Genomic DNA, 17,539 nt, shown 5'->3' with positions numbered 1-17,539 from the left:
CTGCTGGTTAGGGATATGCACGACTGGTTGTTCCGGCTTGAGGCAAACATCCCAGCAACATTTCTTTTAAGGATGATACAGAAATGGAACTGAAAGGTTTGCAATGTACTTCATTAACAGCAAACCTTCTCTTTGAGTTAATTACTTCTAGCAAGTGTTCAAAATAAAAATACCTTGGTGTCAGTTCATGATTTAGTTTAACTAGAACCACGATGAGAGGATTGCAACCTTTGTGCAGCATACAGCGTTCAAAAGTTATTGATGCCTTCTGAGACATCATTAAAAAGTTATTGCTGACATTCATTATGTGGGATCTGAGCCTTCAGGATCTTACCACAGGGTAGAAATTGCAGTTGATATAGTAAGTTGCCTAACTTGTATCTACACTTTCAATGTCTGGTGAAAAAATTCTTATAAATGAAGTGCCCTGTTTCCTTGCCCAGCCAAGGCAGTAGACAGAAACATCTCTGGAGTTAACTTAGATGTCTTATCTTGAACAGACAAGATCTCCTGCTGTGCATACCTCTGTCTTTTGTCTATATAAGGCATTTGCTCACATACTTTAGGAGGATTGCTTCTTCACCAGAATTAAATGCTGTATTAAGCAGATGTGCTCCCACCCTGTGACTATAAAGAGTATTTTTTTCCTAGCAGCAATAACAGGAGGGACAGGGACACAACACTTCATTTAGTTCTGAAGTCCTGCTTGACTAACCTTATCTCCTTCTATGACAAGGTGACCTGCTTAGCGGATGAGGGGAAGGTTGTGACATGGTTTAGTGTGAGGTGCCCCTGCCCATGGCAGGGGGGTTGGAACTCGATGACTTTAAGGTCCTTTCCAACCCTAACTGTTCTATGATTCTATAATGTTGTCTAAATAGACTTTACTAAAGCCTTTGGCACTGTTTTCCAGAGCAGAAACTCACCACTCATGGCTTGGATGGCTGTATTCTTTGGTGGGTAAAAAACCTGCCCGGTCAAGCCCAAAGAGTGGTTGGTGAATGGAATTAAATTCAGTTGATAGCCAGTCATAAGTGGTGTTCCCCAGCACTCAGTACTGGGGCCAGACCTGTTTAATACCTTTATCAAGGATCTGGACAAGGGGATTGAGTGTGCCCTCAGTAAATTTGCAGACAACAAACGCTGGGTGGGAGTGTTGATCTGCTAGAGGGTAGGGAGGAGCAATGAAGCTAATGAAGAGCCTAGAGCACAAGTCTGATCAGGAGCAGCTGAGGGAACTGGGGAACTGCTGGAGAAAAGGAAGCTCAGAGGGAACTTTACTGCTCTCTAAAAGTACATGAAAGAAGGTTGTAGTGATGTAGGAGTCAGTTTCTTCTCCAAAGTAACAGCACAAGAGGAAATGGTTTCAAGTTGTGCCAGGGGAGGTTTGGACTGGATATTAGGGAAAACTTCTTCACCAAAATGGTTGTCAAGCATTGGAACAGGCTGCCCAGGTATGTGGCTGAGTCCCATACCTGAAAGTATTTAAAAGATGTGGCACTTAAGGACATGGTTTAATGGTGGGGCATGGTAATGTTAGGTAAATAATTTAACTCAATGTTTTTAAAGGCCTTTTCCTACCTAAACAATTCTATGACTCTACGACAAATTAGAGCAAGATTTCAAGTATGTGTATCAGATAAGCTACTTACATAATTTATGCTATTTAACAATCCGTGGAGACTTTATAGATAAACACAGAGACTTTTATATGATTTACAAAGCAAACATATGACCTGTTTCAGAGCACCTGGCTCCTGCCTGGAAAAATGTTTATCAAACTGTTTGAATGCTATGGTTGAGAGTCTACAGAAATGGATCTTTTGGAGACATGAACCTAAATGTGCATACATCACCCCCCTCAGTTATGTGATTCATAGACTAAACACATGTTCCTTTCATGTTAAAAATGTCCAAATATTATCAGAATCCATTTTCTGTGGGGTTTTGTTATTTTTTACATGAACACTTCTAACTGCACCTTTCCATACTTTTGAGAAATATTCACTAAGACAGTGATTTGTTAACACATGGCAGCTGTGTTTGTGTTTATCTTGCAAGTGTGGCTGACTCTTAGATGTTATGTTTCCAAAGTAATTCCTGCTTGCAGCATCAGTAGGTAAGGTTTTGCATCTGAAATACTTTTGATGAGAAATTCATTATAACGGCTACTAAAATTACTCAAAATCAATCTGCAGTTCCAAAGTAAAATTCTACTGAGACAGTCACAAAGTTTCACTTAGGCTCTTAAACTGTATTACTGACAGAGGAGATCTGCAGAAATTTGCAGCATTTTCAGACATATTTCATATTCCATATCCAAATAAAAAGCCAGCATTCCTGGTAGAATGGCAGTTTAAACATTAAAAAACAAACATTACTAAGAACATGGTAACTTTTCATTTCAGTACATACTCAAATTCGATAAGGAAGATTTTTTTCTTTCTATCACATCTATTCTGCTTTGTAAAATAATATATGTATGATACTAGATATCAGCATTACATTGTCAAAAACATTGAAGTCCAAGTGAAGTAAGAAGAAACTGGTCAAAATGGTTTACTTTATTGAAATTAAGTTTGCAGACATTGACATGACAGATTTGAAAAGATTTGACATGTTTTCATTGAGAATTTGACTGAATTTGTGACATTATTGTGAAACATTTCTATTTAATTGATGCTGTATTTTGTACAGAAAACTAGTGAAAAACTGAAAATTGCATTTTGAAAAGTCTTCTTTTGAGCAGAAAGAAACAGATGGCTTTTATTATCAATAACAAGCAAGTTTTTTTTATCGTGTGGCACCATTTTCCTAGAAAACAAGAATTGCTTTATGAAATGTTGTCGTTGTATTATATTTAATATTTAACTAACAAATTAATAATTTAGTGATTTATATCAGTAATCATTGCTGCGTGGCTTATGTTAACATAAAGGTTTAGGTTAAAAACTGCTGATCCATGATGAGTTTTTCCTATATGGGGGAGTCTTATTTCACTTCTTGTTTGCCTCCAAATATGTGAGTAAGCTAGTCTGAAGCTGATTTCCCTGAAAGATTTTACTTGAAATTCTTATTAATAAATCCTGTACTTTTGTTAAATTTGACAAAATTTTACAACAACAACAAAAAAAAACACAACACCTGTGTTAAATTGTTAAACCCACTCCCTATTTCACTCTTTCTCTGCCTCTGTCAGTTCAGACTCTGCAGGTGCTAATCTCATAAAACTAGGGCATATCCCTGGGAAGTGGGAACTGCTAGAAGATCAACCAGAGGTATTTGGGAGAGTTTTAGTAGTTAAGAAACTGAATTTTTCGGTAAACAATGATTTTTCAACTCTACAAAATGTACTGAAAAGAGAAATGAAAATTTAGATATAGTTCTATGTTCTAGGCAATTAATTGTAATAGCAATGTAAAAGGACACATGGTCCTATTTTACTTGTCCTCATTCTTCATTATTTTTATTACTTTCAGCTGCAATTTCTGGTCTTAGACTGGATGTTCTGAAAAACCAGACCTGATGGCTTACTCATGGAGCTCTGACCTCAGCCCCGGTATAGCATTACAATGTCCTTTGGTAATAGCATGAATAAAGATTGAGATGTTGGGGATGGGTCATAAGAAGGGAAGGCAATATATTCTTATCTGTTTTGCTCTTTTCTTGGTAGGGTTTGGGTTGGTTTTTTTTTTTTTACTATTTTGTGTGATCAAAAAAACACAAATCCACTTTTGCTTCTGTCATAATGTTAGAGAGGGTGAAGTTTTTACAATAAAATAATCATATAAAATAGTAAAGTGATTATATTTGAGAAATTTATAAATCAATAGTGAGGCTTTGTATAATAGAAGATGTTGTAACTTTGCCGTTTTGTATCATAGTTACTCTGTAACTACATGATACAATGGTAGTCTTGGTAGCAAGAGCTAACATAACTGCATATGGTGAGGGGAGTATAGGTGTATGTATTGTAAAACACTACCTAAGCAGAACCTAAGTTTAAGATAGCCAAAAACGGCATACCAGAAGCATCCTGGTGAAGATAAGAGAATGCTAACGTCCAGAAGACGATTGGGACCTGGCCAAGTAAAGGAAAGGTGAAAAGGACAACCTGAGGAAGACTTCTTACTTCATCTGAGGAAGACTACTTACTTCATCAGGGCGACCACCAGAGGGGGCGGTGCAAGCGCAGAAGAGGCTGATGTCGTAATAGATTGATATAGCAATCTTTGATGCATATGTATTGGTCAATGATGTAATCTGTGTTGAATATGTATTAGTTACAAAATTTTTAGTGTATAAATTGCGAACGCGATGCGACGGGAATCGGAACCAGATTTGGGTGCGTACCCCTGGTTCCCGGCGCCTCAATAAAGCACCTCATATAACCATCCCGGTGGTTATGTGTTTGTCTCGACGCTAACAATAATAAAAAAGCTTTTGGTGGAGAACTGACTCTTGGTGGTCAAGACACATAGGGCAGAGGAAGTGGATCTATTAACCACAACCAGTATTTTTAAACAGGTTAAATCCAAAATAATACATTAATGACTAATTGAAATCCAGTCCACACCTTTTTCTACTTTGGAAAAGAAAAGTGATAAATTCAACACAGAAAACAGGGTGTAATAGAGACAGTATTGAAGACCAAAACTTTTTTGCCTGACTAATGGACCATTAAAGGGCTGTTTGCAACTGCCTCAAGGAGGGGCAACCTCAACTGACCCAGCAGGGCTGGTCAGTATGCTTGTGCCTGGGATAGAGACAGAGGCTGGTGCTTCCACCTGGTGTTTTGTCCTGGCCAGGCTCCAGTGCCCAAGCAGGAAGAAAGAATCCCCATGACCTGGATTCAGTGGCTCTTTTAACATTGTTAACGCAAGAAGTAGAAACACTTGTCTTGCCTATTTTCATCATGATCCCTATGCATCAGGACAGCCAGAATCCAAGCATTTCTTATGCCTGAAGTAAGTTTCTTTGGAGCTGTACCTACCAGAATTCTGTTGTAAGAATCAGAAATAAAATAAAACATCATTTACAGTGGCTACTATCTGCTCCAACATCTAGCAGGAAATACATTCAGGTACACAAAATAAGCTATTCAAACTTGAATTTAGTTCAGGGAGATTCAAATGGTGGAAAATATTTATAGAAATGAAAGCTGTATGTAAAATATAAAATATCTGCTGATTTGGAATTGTTGCACTGAATCATTCTTGCTTAATGTTTGCTACTATGAAGAATAAAGAAAGTGTGATCAGCTGTATTAATGCAATCTAATTAGACACAGGAATCAGATGCAACTATAAAAAAAAAATAAAATCACCATACAAATGTCTCTTAGTGTCTCTACCTCAAATTATGAAAATTCAGGCTTTGTATTTAGGTGTAGATAAAAAAAAAAAATAATAAAAAAATGGAGAGATCGAAATTTTATTTCAAAGCATGAATCCTTTGGAAAACAGAAGTCCAAGCCAGAATTTCTTAAATGTCTGTAGCACAGGACTGGCATTTCAAAAAATAGAAATAGTAGATGTTACGAAAAGTCTGGAATAGTACCATCTGAAAATAATTTATGAAGGCAGTGAATATGTTGCCTAAAACGTTATACTACCAAATACAAAATTATGCAACACATTTCCTGAAGAGAAAAAACACTTATTAGAACATTCATGAAGTCAGAGGCCAATAGAGATGTTTTTCCAGCAGTACTTCAGTAGTTCCTTACCTTCATGATAACTTCTTAGCATTACCAAATTGCATTTCAAATAGACGATAGAATCGTTACAGGTTTGTTTATTGTGGCTGCAAACCTTTCTAAAGTACTTCATATATTAATGCATTTACTATTGTATTTTGGAGAACAGATATTTAGCAGTGATAGATAGACTAGTTCAATAGAACACAGGGGATTCTTGAACATTTGCCATATTTTATATGAACAAGTAACATTTAATTATTAACAGCAGTTACCGTGCTCACATACCTCCAAAGTTCAGCTGATTTTGCACATACAGGTTCCAAATGAGATGATCAAAGACATTCTGACATGTCAATGAACAGGGACCAAGAGAAGTTGTGGAAATATCAGGGGAACTGTCTCCCTAAGTCATTTTTTCTGTCTTGATTTTTTTGCTTTTACATACACATAAGAACTTGAGTATTTTTCAAAGAAATATAAACATTTTGTCATTTCAACTGAATATCTATATAAGTGAAGCAAACTCATGAATTTTTAACTGTCATGGAAACCAATACCCATATAACTCCATTTTGGATTCTTTAGAAACAAAATGTCAAAAATCTGGGGAGTCATGCACTGTTATTAATTTTTTGTTTCATTAACTATTTATAATAGCTATTTTTTTTAAGTAATATCTCTCTAGAAGTACCTGTAGTACTTTATAGATGTTTAAACACATAGCCTCATTTTTCCATTGGACACAATTAAAGCTAATTTGAAGTATGCTGTGTATATATTTATCCTCCTATTGAAGAGCTCTTCAGAGCACAACTACTTGAGACTATGTCTATTCAGGTGCAAAAGAATAAAAGTTTCTTTGGATCTGTGCTATAACAGAACATTTTAAATTCTGATACTATCAAACTATAGCAGCCACTCAAGTTCATCTAATTAAAAATTTATACAAAGAAAAGACCCTGTAGAACAAAAAAAAAAAAAAAAGCGCAATTTGTCTCAGTTAAAAGGATGTATTTCAAGCTATTATCTATCACATTACTACCACTAAATATGCTTAAATATCCTCCAGCACACTCACCTCTTTTTGACGGTACTTAATTGCCAGTTTCAATCTTGCAAGATCATTACCACTTTGTTCTTCTATCAAGCTATTATCATCTCTGTAATTAAGAATAATTTCCAATTCCCTGGAACTCCGTGTCTGATCCAGGAGATCTTTCGCAAACTGCTTACATTGCCTTGACAGTTCCTCATACTCTGACTTAAATTCATTTTCCACTTTACTCAGCTCCTGCAGCTCCCAGCTCAGCTGAAAAGCAGTGAGAAAAGGATCCTCGCTGGACAGAGCAATCAATGAGGGGCTCGCAAGAGCCTTATAGATATTAAGTCTGGATCGAGAGTGGCGGAGGCTGTCCACATCTGAACTTGAGACACATTCAACGCAGTTACAGCGGACCTCATGTGGCCTGGGCACGGAGACTCCTTTCTGCACAAGGAGTTTTATGATTTCATAATTGTTGGTGTGGGCAGCCAGAATAATGGGTGTGATGTCCGGTGTAAATTCCGAAAACTGCTTGTCCAGAAGCACTGGTGGCACCTGTGAATAAAAGGCAAAAAGCCTTACAGGCCTCTTCATTGAACAAGAGCTATAGGAAATTAAGTTACAAATAGTTTAGCAGGTAGTACACTTCCTGAGGGACCTTTGCTTCTGACCAGAGTTGAAGGAAACATTTTAAACATGACAATTCAATTAGCTAAGATAGCCTCTTTCCAGTTAATAAATTGCTATAAACAGGGAGTGAGTTTTCATAAAACCTGTTTGTATGTAAAGAACCCACAGGGAATGATTCATTAGATCAAATGATTAGGCAAACAAGGAAGACTCAGACAATCCTGTCAGGTGCTTTGAAGTGCCAGCTGTGAGCGAGATAGAAATGCTCTCTTGTCTCTCAATGGTTAATCTCAGTTTTACAGGGAAAACACAATCTTGGGGGCATAATTGCGATGCCCTGTAGGAACAGGGGTCTATTAACTCAAAAGCTGCTTGTTTTTCTCACAACTTATGAAAACCTTTCCTCTAAGTCAGTCATAAGGCTAATGCACACATTTTGGAATTCACACCATCAGAATTCACCCAAATACAGAAGTGTGTATTAAATAATTTCAGCCTTAACTTGCAGAAATATTTAAAGGGCAAGCCCTTAGACTGCAACTTTAATTACATCATGAGCTCAACCCCTGACCCTCTTATTTTAAGATTTCCTACTAATTAAAACCAAAGACATACAGAATGCCAAAGCAATAAGGTCAAGTTATTCCCTGATTTGCAGTATAATGAAGTACTTACCTTTTGAAGTTCTGAGTGCTCCCATGGCACTCAGAACATTTCAGCATTTAACTGTTGACCCAGAGTACTTGGTCTGAAGTCACCAGACTTATGATGAATTTTACTTTCAAACTACTGAAATTATTCTCTTTAAAAAAAGCCAAAACAAATAACTAGCACACATTGACATCAGCCACACAATCTAAAGCTTTGACAGATCACTCACAGAGAACATAAGAATCTTCCTTAAATCCTGGGAGGATGGGAAACTATTATGTCTTCCAATCACTTGATTGTGAATTCCCAGTTCTTAGCAGTGGTGTAACTATATTATACACTTTAGTGTTAACATGTCAAGTGTGAGGCTGCTTAAACTTAGAAAGGTTAAATGATTTTTCTTTCTTACATTTTGCTTAAAATTTTCTACTTCGACATTATTTTCAGGGTGGAGCAAAGCAGCTTGGTGATTGTGTATGCATAGCTGTGTGGGAATGAGTAGGCAAAAAAGAGAAAAGAAGAAAGCACAGCTCAAAGTCTGTACACTTCAGTGCTCAAGGACATGAGATTCTGTTGCCTTTCTTTTTCCTGTACTTAACTGTAAGTGGGAATGAGTCAGCCCTACTTAGATATCTAACAATTTTTTAGATACCAAGTGGAAGAGCCCACTTCAGTTGTCTTTAAGTTCCCTTTACGGTCTGTGTGAAGAGACGACCCTTTGCTTTGAAAGATAGAGAAATCTAGGCCAAATACCTATTTTCTGTCCGCATGACATCAGAGTAGAGAGACTGATTGCTGATGATCTCTTAGATATCCAGGAAATAAAAAAAAAGATGTTTGGAAAAGGAAGAATGTAAACCCTGGGTGTGTCCTTTTCTCCATCTTGATTTCCCACAATGGCTCTCATTAATGCAGTATCATAGCAGAGAGAAAACTGCAGTGCACATTTACCCACTTCTTAAGTGCAAGAGCTCAGAATCTACATAAAGCAACCTATTTTTTTGGGAAAAGGGATAGCCTGTCTGGTTCTTGTCTTTCTGTATTTACAGTTATATTTCCTTTTGTTTTCAAGGAGAGCATATCCTGCAATGGCTGCAAGCAATTAGGTGAATAAATTTCTGAGTCTCTTCAATCATGACAGCATGATTGCAAGAAAAACCTAAAGCAAAAAAAAAGAGTCTATAAGACACACAACAAGAAGAATGTATATGTCATCTCATGCAGCACCACATTACAATATTATAAAAGTGTGTCATCAGGCCCATCAGTTTCTTCAGCACTACTGCTCTATAGCTGTCATCAGTCAAACAGCTTGAAATTGCTGAAGTCCACACTGCAGTACAGCCCACAGCGTAAAAGTTATCCCTATGCATATACAGTTTTCTGATTTGCATTTTGGTTTGTTGAGTTCTTCTCTTCTTTGGTTTCATATTATGTCAGCTGAAATACATCCTGATTATAATGATGGAAGTAATTCCACCAGGAAAGATTAAAAAAATCCTTCTACCCCTACTTCTTTCACAAAGTAAGAAGCTACCAGATAACTTGAATGATTTGAAAATATAACTTCAAAATAACTTGAATTCAATTGTCACACCACTGAAGGAGTCTGTACAGAGTCCATCCTGAAAGCCATGCTGAAACTATCTTCACAAGACTGCACAAACTGCATGCCTCCAGTGGCGGCCCCATATTTTGACCCAAAGGCCTTTTCCCCGTCCCACGGCTCTTGCTGTGCATTGCACAGCTGGCATATTGTTTGGTCATTGAATGTGTAAGGCAGGAATATGGATGGAAGTTGGGAAGCTAAACTCAGGGGCAGCATCATTTCAGAGCAGTGCGCCTGGTACTAGTCATGCAACACCCACCTCATATGTTGTCATTTTCTGTTTTCTATAGGTATCTTTCCCTGGCTTCCCTGGAAAGGGTTCAACTTGTTTATTGCCCTTGGACTCATTACATTTCCTGAAGATAAGTACCACACTCATAAAATGCTACTGAAGTATTTTCTTTCCTTTTATAATATCCTGCCTCCACGTCTATTCTTTTTGTAGGAAGCATGTATTCACAAAACCTCACCCACTGTAAGTTTACTGACAACAGTCTGAGGAATAAATGTAAATGCATGAATGCACAGTTAAATTTTTTTAGAAATATTGTTACTTCTTAAGAATGCATTCTTCGAATGTAATTAAACTAAGTCCAGCAGATAAGATTTCATTACGAATTGTGTCCTTTAATATTTTCATACCCGTGGTTCAGCTCAATGCTGTCAAGGTGTTTGATACTCATCTTCCAGATTTCTTTTCTCTGGAGCCTAACCACAGATAAGAGAGATGACAAAAAAGGAGTAGTACATATCTGAGGTTAAGTGATGCTTATCTTCTGGGGTCTTAAATGAAACAATGACTCATAAACTAAATGTGATGAAAAATTTAAAATATTAGTTCTGACATAAAATATATTAGGACCTCCAATTAAAATTCTAAATGCTAGACATATAAGAACATAATACCTCCCTCTCGTGCCAAATTATAGGATGTGGTTCACAGAAAAATGAAAGGACTGACTAGCCAAAATGAAACCTTAACCATAACTTGAGACTTTGTGGTGGGAAGGTTTTGGGCTGCAGATTTGAGATGGAAGTATATCTTTTGTAAATTTCCAAAATATGTTATCACAAGCATGTAATCATAAGGGTTGGAAAGGACCTCTGGAGTTCATCTAGTCCACTCAAGGCAGGGCCACCCAGAGCAGGTTACACAGGAATGTATAATCCTGTCACATTTAAGGATGCTTCAGTGCTTGCCTTTTCTGTATATGGGAATATTTCAAAGTTAAATTTACAAGTTTGAGTTATTTTCATTTTATTTTTCCCAAATACAAGCTGAGTTTTCAAAACCCTGGAGTTTTTATCTTTTTCTATTCATCAGTTACACTTAACCTACCCTAAGATGGGTGCTTATGGTTTTCAAATGCTTTTTCATGCTCATCTTATTACCCTGAATCAATTTGTGTGTCACAATAGTCACAGCATGGACTGATGACCTCCAGTCTCTGTGCCAGCCACACTGCACAAAAGGCATTAATATTACATATTAAGAAAAAGAATTACAATAGTAATTCACTGAAACCAACATCACTTTTCTAAACAATGACTTGCATAACCGCATGATACAAAAAACAATACATGCTTAACACATCTGCAGAACATTTGAGCCAAAAAGCATAAGAGAATTCAGCAACATAAGTACTGGATGGCAAGAAGGAACTTGTCAGAAGGTCTTGTTTGCCCCCTTGAATGCAAAGTATGGTAATTACACCTAGATCAATACCCACAGATATTTGACCAATCTGTTCTTAAAGCCCTGCAGTGCTGGGTGGATATGCTTAATCATTTTCAGACAATGTTTCTGATACTTAATTTGTTTTACCTTTGTGCACTTAAGGTTATAATGTCTTGTTCAAAAAATGTGGATAAAGAGAAAACATTATTTCTTACTATAGTTAATTTCAGTTTTTTCTTTTAAACAATCATTCCTTCAGGCTTTCCTTATGGGGAATATTTTCTAATTCTCTGAAGCTTCTTATTTCTTTCTGCACATTCCTTACCATTTCTGAATATAACAGAGGCCAAACTCATAGATATTTTATCATCTGTGCTCATTCTGATGTGACCAAATATGATACTGACTTGCACAGCAATATGATATTGTCCAATCTTTTTTCTGTTAGTCTTGCTTTAATCCCCCCTGCAGAACTGTTATCTTGTTTTCAGTTCCAATATGTATTTGGTTGATTATTTCTGCTCTGCTTATAACTCTACACTTTTTCTTACTGAACTGTTTTACAGAAACAATTTCTCGTTTGCCCAAACAATCCTGAATTCCAACTGTGTCCTGCAATAGCCTTGCAATCCCCCCAGCTTTTTGTTGTCTACAGATTTAACACACCCTCTATTTCATCTTAAATGTCATGAACGAATATACTGATTGGGATAGACCCCTGCAGAATTGATCATTTCATCCGTCTGATTTATTCTTCCTGTTTCACTAAGTACTGATGGCAGCTACTGTGAGTCTGGCGTTCTTAGACTGTATTTTGAGTGACAGTTCATGAAATCTGACAAAACTCGAGATATATGGCATGTACCGCTTTTACCTAACATAACAGAGCTTGCTATATGGTGATGAATGTAAATTATATTGTTACGAAAAGATTTGTTCTGGAAAAATCCTGGTAGGCTGCTATTCATATCTATGTTTTCTTCTAGGTAGGTACAAGCAAAATATTTGTTTATGTTCTTCAGGATCCTTCCTGGTGTGAAAAAGTATAAGCTTCTTTTACTTGAAAAAGGAGAACAGAGAATTGAAAGAAAATGATGTAAAATTAAGTGATATCAGTTTCCAGATAGAATCAACGTAAAAGATATTTAATTAGATAGATTTGGGGCACACATTTGTTGGGTGTCACTGATTACAAAAGGCTTCTGGGCTTTATTACTCTTCTTCTTTCTTTTCTCTGTATCTCTGGGAGGTGATCCAAAATACAGCCTGTACTGGTCATTTTCAATTAATGTTTTCCTGTGAACATTATTAGTGAATGGATATGTCCTTCCTTCAGACAGTGTCAATAGCTTGAGCAAGGGTGGCAAATTATGTCAAAGTAAACACTCAGTAAAAGACGGATATTCTGAATTTGTTTCCAGCTCTGAAACTCATACCTGCTCTCTCACATATCTTTTTGAAACTAGCTAAAGGAGTTTTTCAGGTAAGAACTGGGCATTGCTTGAGTGCTCATAATGAAAAGTGACAAGCAAATAGGGCTTTTTTCACTCAGGGGCAATGAAAGAAGAAAATGAAAATGGTTTGGAAAGATATAAGAGCAAAGAAAGAAAAAAAGATCTTATTGTGCAAATGATTAAAGGATAACTCAAATTATTCATGTTGCATTCAGAATAAAGCTGTTATACACCTTTCTCAAAGTCTGTATGATGAGCAAAACCATTGAGACTTTCTGAATGTTCAAAGTAGACCTAGTGGAGTCCTTCCCAACTGAATGTTTTAAATGGATGCATAGATACATACAGAATAATTTATAAAGAAAAAAATCATTTTAGTGAAGTTTATGTTTGACATTCCATTTCCTGAGAACCATATATCTGGTCTGATTAGAAAAACGTGGAAAACATCTTGCCTTTCCCTATTTTTTGCCTTCTCCCAAAATGGCTTCAATCATTAGCTGGGGAGCCAGAAGGAAATTGGCTTGCTTCTCCAGTGAGATCTTGAGCAAAATGTAAGAAAAAAGGATTTATTAAAATCTGAGCAGGATCTAGAAGCAAAACAAAACAAAACAAAACAAAACAAGCATCCCACTGGCTAAGGAATGAGAAAGATGGTTTTTGAAAAGGAGCTTTTGCAGAAAGAAAATTAACAGATTGATGGCCTCTCTAGGTACCAACAAACTGATTAGCAGATACAAGCATCTCAGAAGGAAGTGTAGGAATTAGCTAAACTTCTTTACAGCTGATTTCAATTATTCAGCATTGCAAATTAATTTGAGATATCTTTACAGCTGGGAGGTAAATTTCATGTCTGAGAAAATTAAAAGGGTTATACTCTCAAAGAACAAAGTGGGAACCAGGCAATTTTGAAAAACAAAGAAAAAATGTTTTATATCTTTTCAAAATATGAGAAAGGAATACAAAAGAGTATGGTAGGGACATAGAAACCTCACAAATCTGCAAAGGATGTAGAGAAATGTCATAGCAAGCTCTTTCATAAGTATATTATTCCTGGTATGATATTCAGTGGTTTGTTATTTAGCAAATTTTTGAACCATAATGTAAGTTTTCCATATTTTGCAGATGCAAAACAGAACATGTTTCTGAAGTAGACAGAGGAGACCAAGGCTCACGCAACTACACTAGGATATGCTGGGATACGAAGTTCCTTTGAGAGGCAAAGGACTGACAATTTTATTCTATTACAGGTTAATGATATTCTCATCTGTGTTCAGTTCCTTACACTATAGACACTTTGAGATCCTCCCTGCATGCATGAATCAATTCAAAAATGAGGTTTTGGAAAGATGCAGTGGTAAACAACAGAAGATTGCTAGAAGCAGAAAAAAATCCTTTTCAATTACCACTGCAAAGGAGATATGGGAGAGGCATGCATGATTATAAACTGTCCTATACAGGGAGAGACCAGAAGAAGAATAGTTAAGATTATTTAAGGGTAGATTGCTAGAAAGAAGTCTTTGAAACTGGTGCCAAGGGGAATGGATTAGTTCAAATCCTTTAATAATGTCAGTTCTTGTTTCAGGTGAGTCTTATTTTAGTGCTGTATTCCTCTTGAGCTTACTGACATATTGCAGATCTTGATCTGTACATGTCTTATACACACGGTGCCTCCTAGTAATGAATGGGTAAAGAGGCATTCCTAATGTGCTTAGGATATGGAAAGTTTTTTTTCTTTGAGCTTATATATGTATATATTTATTCAATTCAGTGCATGGTAGTGACAAAGGCTTAATAAGAGGAGGTTTAAATGAGCAGGGAAGAGACATTTCAACTTGCAGTTGATGACATAAATCTAGTTGGCAGCAATTGAAATGGTGGCGGACCTTTTTGCATTTGCTGCAAACACCCAACTGCATGTCGGCAGTACATAATGAGGAACTTAAGGCTTTGAAGATAGATATGTCAGTTTTTCTTTTTTTCTGTGTTCTGATTCTGTCTGGGATAGAGCTGATTTTCTTCCTAATAGCTGATGCAGCGCTGCATTTTTACTTTAGTCTGAGAACAGTGCTGATAACACACCGATGTTTTTAGTTGTTGCTAAGTAATGCTTACCCCGATCAAGGACTTTTCAGTCTCATGCTCTGCCAATGAGGAGGGGCACAAGAAGCCAGGAGGGAGCAGAGACAGTGGTATGTTTCTGTTTTTTTAAATTTTCATAGTGTTTTCTCACAGCTGAAAGTTTTGAAACCCATTCATTTTAAAGATGACTCAGTATGACTGTATGTTTGATGGTCAAAGACTAATGTTCAAGTTGAAAAAGTCTTTAGAATTCTCCTTCTCTTTGCATACATCTTAAGAGGTATCTCCACAAGGAAGTTCCAGGTAACCATTTCAGCACAGTGGCTCAGACAAGGAAAAACTCTAGAATGGCTCTTTGAAAACATTTTTCATTGGACCACTTTGCAGCGTTAGATTGTTTGAAAGTTTGTGTCCATCAGGAATTGCTGTTTCTTTAAAAGAGTTTCTTTCAACAATAGGGCTCTGGTGGTCCTGTTCCTAAAATCTTTCCTGGCTTTCTGCATTGGACACTATCAGAGGGAGGATATGTTGTAGGTGAAACTACAGGATGGGATTTAACTCCAGATTTAAATGCCTCATTATAGGCTTTATATCTGAATTAGGTTTTTAAGCTCCTGATATACACAGTAAAAAACTAGGGCTTATCTCAACTGCCCCCACGTAACTGTGAAGTGTACTTCAGATACTAAAGGTGTCCTGTGTGACCTCCAGTCACGACTCCACACAGGCACAGTTCTCACACAGGTACTGTCGTAACTACCAGGATGACACGTCTCACAGACATACTAGAATGCTTCACATCTCACTTATTCACTACACAGAAGCCTCCAAGCTGGGCTCCAGGTTGAGATAGTCAGAAGAGTCCAGATAAATTTTTTTTTTGCCTATGGTAGACACTTAAATCTGGTCAGCAGATTGTCTAGCTCTTCACTGACTTTATTGGAAGCTCAGATAATCAACAAGGTGCTTGGTGACAGCCAGCATGGCTGCACTAAGGGGAAATCCTGCCTGACCAATTTGGTGACCTTCTATAATGGGGCTACAAAACTGGTGGACAGGCGTAGAGCTGTTGATGTCATCTACCTGGACTTGTGTAAAGCGTTCAACACTGTCCCACACGACATCCTTGTCTCTAAATTGGAGAGACATCAATTTGATGGATGGACCACTCAGTGGATAAAGAACTGGCTGGATGGCTGCACACAAAGAGTTGTGGTCAATGGCTCAATGTCCGGCTGGAGACCAGTAACAAGTGGTGTCCCTCAGGGATCAGTGCTGGGACCGGTCTTGTTCAACATCTTCATTGCTGACACAGACAGTGGGATTGAGTGCGCCCTCAGCAAGTTTGACGATGACACCAAGCTGTGTGGTTCGGTTGATACGCTGGAGGGAAGGAATGCCATCCAGAGGGACCTTGACACGCTGTGAGGTGGGCTGATGCCAACCTCAGGAAGTTTAACCATGCCAAGTGCAAGGTCCTACACCTGGGTCGGAGCAATCCCAGGCACAGCTACAGGTTGGGCCGAGAAGAGATTCAGAGCAGCCCTGTGGAGAAGGACTTGGGGGTGTTGGTCGATGAGAAAATGAACATGAGCAGGCAGTGTGTGCTAGCAGCCCAGAAAGCCAACCGTAATCCTGGGCTGCATTAAAAACAGCGTGACCAGCAGGTCGAAGGAAGTGATCCTGCCCCTCTACTCTGCTCTTGTGAGACCTCACCTGGAGTATTGTGTGCAGTTCTGGTGTCCTCAACATAAAAAGGACATGGAACTGTTGGAACAAGTCCAGAGAAGGGCCACGAGGATGATCAGGGGACTGGAGCACCTCCCATATGAAGACAGGCTGAAGAAGTTGGGGCTGTTCAGCCTGGAGAAGAGAAGGCTGTGTGGAGACCTCATAGCAGCCTTCCAGTATCTGAAGGGGGCCTATAGAGATGCTGGGGAGGGACTCTTCATTAGGGACTGTCATGATAGGACAACGGGTAATGGGTTAAAACTTAAACAGGGGAAGTTTAGATTGGATATTAGGAGGAAATTCTTTCCTGTTAGGGTGGTGAGGCACTGGAATGGGTTGCCCAGGGAGGTTGTGAATGCTCCATCCCTGGCAGTGCTCAAGACCAGGTTGGACGAGGCCTTGGGTGACATGGTTTAGTGTGAGGTGTCCCTGCCCATGGCAGGGGGGTTGAAACTTGATGATCTTAAGGTCCTTTCCAACCCTAACTATTCTATGATTCTATGATTATATGATATCTGGCTTATATGTGAACACTAATGCAGTGATTCAGGTATCTACACATAGGCACCCAGTATGATTTAGAATACCCTAAAGAATCAGAGATATGACACAAGACCTACTGAGGGCTTTCACCCCTTTGCAGCACAGGTGAAGGACAGGCAGGCTGCCCTGATGTAGGAGACATCTCTGCATAGTCCCCTGGGTCTACTGTATTGCATTCAGCTTCAGGCATCTGAACTGGGAACTGACTCCCATCCCTTACATACATGTATCTGTATACATATATATATATATATATATATAGCACAGATCTTCTCAATCTGTTTTGTGAAGGGTAAAATCATTAAGTGTCCCTTGAGAGGCTGCTCTATGCAGACAAGTTACTGATTTCTTTATATTGCTCCTTTAATGTTTATAAATTTTTTAACTTCGTAAGTTAAAGATAATTTGCTATGGGGAT

The 17,539-nt window shown here is 37.9% G+C and overlaps 1 protein-coding gene across 2 annotated transcripts in view; it reads right to left on the bottom strand.

The window, feature by feature from the left end:
* Positions 1-17,539, bottom strand: part of TRPC4 (transient receptor potential cation channel subfamily C member 4) — a 140,687-nt gene that overhangs the window by 58,328 nt on the left and 64,820 nt on the right. For both annotated transcript variants that reach the window (XM_061457471.1, XM_061457469.1), the window contains one exon: positions 6,780-7,298. In XM_061457471.1, the coding sequence (XP_061313455.1) occupies positions 6,780-7,298 (519 nt within the window). The remainder of the gene's footprint in view (positions 1-6,779; positions 7,299-17,539) is intronic.

Source organism: Pezoporus flaviventris, unplaced genomic scaffold, assembly GCF_033815535.1.
Source record: "Pezoporus flaviventris isolate CSIRO_AGI_PZ_B2104156 unplaced genomic scaffold, CSIRO_AGI_Pfla_v1 ptg000025l, whole genome shotgun sequence".
Taxonomy (NCBI): Eukaryota; Metazoa; Chordata; class Aves; order Psittaciformes; family Psittacidae; genus Pezoporus; species Pezoporus flaviventris.
The sequence above is the reverse complement of the archived record's forward strand: the minus strand, read 5'-3'. Positions and strand labels throughout refer to the sequence as shown.